Source organism: Microtus ochrogaster, chromosome 15 (genome assembly GCF_000317375.1).
Source record: "Microtus ochrogaster isolate Prairie Vole_2 chromosome 15, MicOch1.0, whole genome shotgun sequence".
In the NCBI taxonomy this organism is placed as follows: domain Eukaryota; kingdom Metazoa; phylum Chordata; class Mammalia; order Rodentia; family Cricetidae; genus Microtus; species Microtus ochrogaster.
Window position 1 is genome coordinate 25,308,421 of NC_022017.1, and position 5,654 is coordinate 25,314,074.

General features: G+C 49.7%; 1 protein-coding gene across 2 annotated transcripts in view; it reads right to left on the bottom strand.

Annotated features, from left to right (window-relative positions):
* Trmu (tRNA 5-methylaminomethyl-2-thiouridylate methyltransferase) overlaps positions 1-3,275 on the bottom strand; it is a 16,160-nt gene extending 12,885 nt beyond the window's left edge. Inside the window, exons 1-2 of one of the 2 annotated variants that reach the window (XM_005354391.2) lie at positions 3,155-3,275; positions 251-416 (exon numbers count right to left, since the gene is read on the bottom strand). In XM_005354391.2, coding sequence (XP_005354448.1) covers positions 251-416; positions 3,155-3,236 — 248 coding nt within the window. In that variant the 5' untranslated portion in view covers positions 3,237-3,275. Of the gene's footprint in view, positions 1-250; positions 417-3,154 lie in introns of those variants that run through there. The other variant, XM_026782503.1, reaches the window with a different exon arrangement.
* Between the last annotated feature and the right edge of the window lie 2,379 nt (positions 3,276-5,654).

The window sequence follows — 5,654 nt, forward strand, 5'->3', positions numbered from 1 at the left end:
AGAGTTCCAGGACAGCCAGGGCTATACAGAGAAACCCTGTCTTGAAAAATCAGAAAGAAAAACAGAAACCTCTGGCAGGTGAGGATATCCCAAGAGGGTGAGAAAGGTGAGGGTGCTGTGGGCCAGGCCGCTGGTGCTCCAACTCCAGCAGTCTTGGACACCTCTGTGGAGAAGCACCGGCTGTTTTCACCCTTCCTTGGAAAAGACTCACAGTACAGTAAACCCTGTGTGTACAGCGGCCTGCACTCACCTGAACACCTCATTCCAGTACTCCTTCACGTAGGACACCTGATGGAAAGGGATGTCTAAGATCCGACAGACTTTATAAGCATCTTCACAGTCCTTGTCAGCAGCACAGACACCATGTTCATCCAGTGAGTCCCAGTTCTTCATAAATACCCCCGTCACCTGGTAACCTGCAGAGAGAAGTGAGGGTTAAAAGCAGGGCCATCAGTGCTCTGAGCAGTTTGAACACACCATACCTTTCCAGCCCTGATGCCTCTGTAGATTTTGGATGGCAGTCCAAGCCTGTACACATGGCCTAGGGCCTGGGTTCCATTCTAGTGTAATCCCTGTAGGCTCTTCCCTTTAACACTCATTACACGGCTAAGGTCTCCACACTGTAATACACTGTGTATTGAAACTGTTTGTGTCCCCAAAGTGAACAAAATGAGCTTTCTCCCATCCTATGTATCAAAACAATGCTTAACACACAGCAGGGGCATATCAGATATGTGCTGAATGACTGAACAGTGAGTAGAAACTCAAGCTATCATTCAGCCAGATGTGATCACACACCTAAGATTCCAGTATTTAGGAGGCTAGGGCAGGAAGGTACTGAGTTTGAGGCTAGCTGCAAGCTACATATCGACTCTGTTTAAAAGAGAAACAACGAAAGAAAACCAGGGCCAGAGAGATAGCTCTAGGGTTAAGAGCATTTGCTGATTCTCCAGAGGACACAGGTTCAATTCCCAGTATCCACACAGCAGGCACAGGCACAACCATCTGTAAGTCCAGTTCCAGGGGATCCAATGCCTCCTTCTTGCCTGCCTTAATACCAGGCACACACATGGTACACAGACATACATGCAGGCAGCTTTACCATCCACATATTTTATGATTCATTTTCTTCTCTACTGTGACAAATATCACATAGGACAGCACTGGCACTCCAACATCTTAGAAAACTCACAGATGCTCAACCTACATCAAAACCCTGTTTCTCTTAAATAAGCTGAATGTAAGGAAAGACAGAGTAGTTGTATTAAAAGCTTTAAGTAACACCACCCACACACACACACACAAATTCCAGGGAAAATTTTTGCTGACAAATCTTTAACAAATGAAATGCCATGCCCATTAAGGTCCTACACACCCTAAGGACCTATGGGATGAGGCCCTCTTGCATCTGGAATCACCTGACTCTGCTTTACCAGAGATTAGCTGTGCTGGGCTCAGCTCTTGAGCTAGTCTTGCATTTAACTTACTACAGAAGAGGACTCCTCGAGGGCAGAGATGGATAATCCAACCCTGGATCCCCAGGGCTACTACAGTGCCCAGGGCATAAGGCGAGCTAAAACCCGACAAGTCTGTAGGACGAACAAACTCTACGTGGAGCTTTAGCACCTCCCTATCCACATACCAAATCTGCCCGATCAACTAGCCCACAGAGAGACATACCCACATACTGGGGGGTAGGCACTCGAGGGTGGGTGAGCTTTCTAGGGAATGTGTGACAGGGCACCTCCTGCAAAGAGCCCTCGATGTCGAAATGATAGAATAATGCTTTCCCCCTGATACGGCCATCAGCTTCTTCGATGAAAGAAATCCAAGAAAAGACAGAAATAAGAGACACTGCAGCCTGGAGGGACAGAGCCAATGTTTTGGCTAGGTTTCTACTGATGTGATAAACAGCATGACCAAAAGCAACTTGGAAAGGATTTATTTTGCCTTAAAGAGCACAGTCCATCATCAAGGGAAACCAAGGCAGGAATTCAGGTCAGAAACTGAAGCAGAGGCCATAAAAAAAACACTGCTTACCGGCTAATTTGCAACAGCTTGCTCAGTCTGCTTACTTAGACAACCAGGACCACCTGCCCAGGGGGTAGCATTATTCATAATGGGACAGGCCCTTCTACATCAACCATTCATTAATCAAGAAAATGCCCCACAGACTAGCCAAGCCTGCAGGCCACTGCGATAGTGGCATTTTCTGAGCACCCTCTTTCCAGGGGACCCCAGCATGTGTCACATAGACATAAAAACTAGTAGGACTTATCTTCCTTCCGTTGTAAAATGATAAATCTGGACGAACACAGTCAACCTCCTGCATCTCCCAAAGCATGCAGTCACAGTCCTCATTGGAAACCTTCCAAGACTCACAGCTGCCTACTCCCTACTAAAACCACGTGGCTTCACTACCTGGGGAACTCTCTCTACCCTACCCTGGCCAGACTCTCAGGACTCTATCTATCCTCTGACTCCTGCCTGTGTTACTGACTCTGCCTCAGCAGCCAGCCCTTTGTAGAGAACCCCTACTGAGCTTCCGTCCCAGCTCAAGCACCCCTACTTCTAGGCGTGGCTCCCTTCTCCCTTTCCCACCCAGCACACGTGTATGCTATGGCCATCCTCTTCGGCACTTATACCTGTCATGGCAGCTGTGATTAAGTCGCTCGTGCTTTCCAAACTATCTCATATTGCATGGCTAACCCTTTCAATACATACTATGCCATTTAACAATCCCAGACACCCCAAATTTGAGGTTGTTCCACTTTACAGAGGGGTGCTTAATTAACGTGCCCAAATTCTGACCTAGCCCGAGCCTTGGGGAAGGTGATTCACGGCTCAGGCTCCATAAACACTGCCACGTGAATACGGAATGAAGTCGAAATAAGGGGGCGGGGAGATATAGCGAGAGGAATTTAGATGGGTATATTGGTTATCAGATCCGGACCCTACGGTCCTGTGGGGCAACATTTAGAAGTCAGGAAGAAATGACAGCCGTTCAGAGTCATCCAAAGAAGGGGAAACACTGAGTGATATAGTCACCAAGCAGGTGGCCGTCCTCAAGTGGAGGCCCGCGGAGTCTGCAGAGGCCAGGCCTAAGGCCTGGATGAGCCCAGTTCCTGTCCCCACTGAGGAACCCTGGCCTCACCTCTCCGCCGCAACAGAAGCGCAGCCACCGCGCTGTCCACGCCACCAGACAGGGCGCACACGACGTGCCGCAGCGCCGACATCGACCCACAGGCAACTCCTACCAGCAGCTTTCGGGCAGCGTCTACACTACGCCGGAAGTCCCGGCCTCCGGGGCGTCCTCAACTCTTCACCCAGCCGGAAACGTGCTCCGCCCACCCTGCGTTCTGCCCGCCTTCTGGTTCCGCGCGGCGAATTGGCTGAGATGTGCTAGGCCTGTCGCATCCCGGAGAGGTCGAGGATGAACTGGGCGGGCCGAGCTTCCCAGCCGCTGCCCGCTGCTCCGCCTTTTCTTTTGCGCTCCGCTGTCCTCCCGGGTGAGCTGCACCAGCAACAGCCTCCGCTCTGGCTTGAGATCCTGGCTGCACAAGGGCGAGGACACCGTGTTGTGTCTGGAACTGGCTTCTTATGGTGACCTGCTAGAGGGACTGGACTATCACTACGTTCCCAATGAATTTTAGACAGACTAGATTTTTTTTTTTTTTTTGAGAGCTGGCATCGGGTCCTCCTGGGGTGCAAATGCCTGAAGCTGCTGCAGCCGCAGAGGTTGCAGAGGTCAGTGGACAGAACAGAGTGGACTGTTAGTAAGGCTTCCCTAGCTGCTCGGTCGGCGTGTTGGAGTACGCGATGGGAACATGGTTAGGAGGCCCAGTGAGCTGAGGATGAGCCACAGCGGGTAGAAGTTGAGTTGAACCTGGTGCTGTGGCCTTGGACTTAAAGAGTGTACTCAGGAGGCAGAGGCAGGCAGACCTGAGTTCGAGACCAGCCTGGTCTACAGCGCCAGTTCCAGGACAGCCAAGGATACACAGAAAAAAACCTGTCTTGGGCTGGGGGGGGGGGGAATGTCTCATAGGCCATTCTTGGAGGATGAACTCTGATGAGTGGATGCCTTTGGGATCTCGGATTGCAGCTGTGGCTTTTTCTGAATTCATTGTGGGGAGCCAGGCACCTGGCAGCTGGTGGGGGGCTGCTGGAAGAAACGTGTGCTGAATATGTATGGGGGGAGTAGGGTATGAGCAAAGTCAAGTAGGAGACTTGGGCAGGCAAGAAGGCAAAGAGTCTTGCCTGTGGAGTGTCCCAGCCAAAGATAACACACACAAGTTGGCCTAGAGTACTGGGACCTCCCTTCTTAGGTGTGGGCATTTAATATAGCAAGCCTCACTTTCCCTGCCAGAGCTGGTGATAGGACCAACCACAGAGTATCAGAAGCCTGACAAACTTACAACCTCTGTTGTCCTAGTTAGAGTTTTTTGGCAACTTGATCCAAGCTAGTCATCTTGGAAGAGAGAACATCAATTGAGGAAAAGCTTCCATTAGATTGGCCCTTAGGCAAGTCTGTGGGATTTTCTAATTTTGGTTGTGAGCCTAGCCTTTAACAGCTGAGCCATCTCTCCAGCCTTTGGGATTTTAAGACTTTTTAAATTTGTTTGTTTGTTTGTTTTTTTGGTTTTTCGAGACAGGGTTTCTCTGTGGTTTTGGAGCCTGTCCTGGAACTAGCTCTTGTAGACCAGGCTGGGCTGGTCTCGAACTCACAGAGATCCGCCTGCCTCTGCCTCCCAAGTGCTGGGATTAAAGGCGTGCGCCACCACCGCCCAGCTAAGACTTTTAAAATTTATATATATGAATGCTCTATCTGCATGTACACCTTTATGCCAGAAGAGGGCATTAGATCCAACTACAGATGGTTGTGAGCCGCCAAGCATGGTTGCTGGGGCTTGAACTCAAGCTCTCTGGAAGAGCAGCCAGGGTTCTTAGCTGCTAAGCCATCTCTCCAACCCCTGGGGGGCGGGGTTTTCTTGATTGGCTGATGTAGGAAAGCCTCGATCACTGTGAGCAGGGCCACCCCTGTGAAGGTGATCTTGAGTTGTGAAAGAACTAAGCAAGTCATGGGGAGCAAGCCAGTAAGCAGCATTTCTCTATGGCCTTTACTTAAGTTCCTGTTTTGAGTTCCTATTCTAACTTCTCTTCAGGTTGGACTGTGTTTAAGATGTGCAAACCAAATAAAAAAACCTTTCCTCCCCAGCTGCTTTTGGTCAGTGTTTCATTACAATAGAAAACAAAGTAGGACATGCCTTTCTGATTAAACACATAAACCTATAGTTCTAATAGTCTGCAGTATAATTAATACACCATGGACCAGCTGTGGCCAAGGTGACATCACAAAGTGCTGTGTGGCAACAACACAAAAGGCATGTAAATCTCAGAAACACTGACCCTAGCCGGGTGAGGGTGGGATGGGGTGGTGGCACATACCTTTAAATCTCAGGACTCAGGAGGTAGAGGCAGGTGGATCTCTGAGTTTGAGGTCAACCTGATCTACAAGGCTAGTTCCAGGACATCTAGGACTGTTACACAGAAAAACCCTATCTTCAAATAAAAAAAAAAAAATAGGAGGAGAAGGAGGAGGAGGAGGAGGAGGAGGAAGAGAAGAAGGAGGAGGAGGAAGAAGAGGAGGAGGAGAG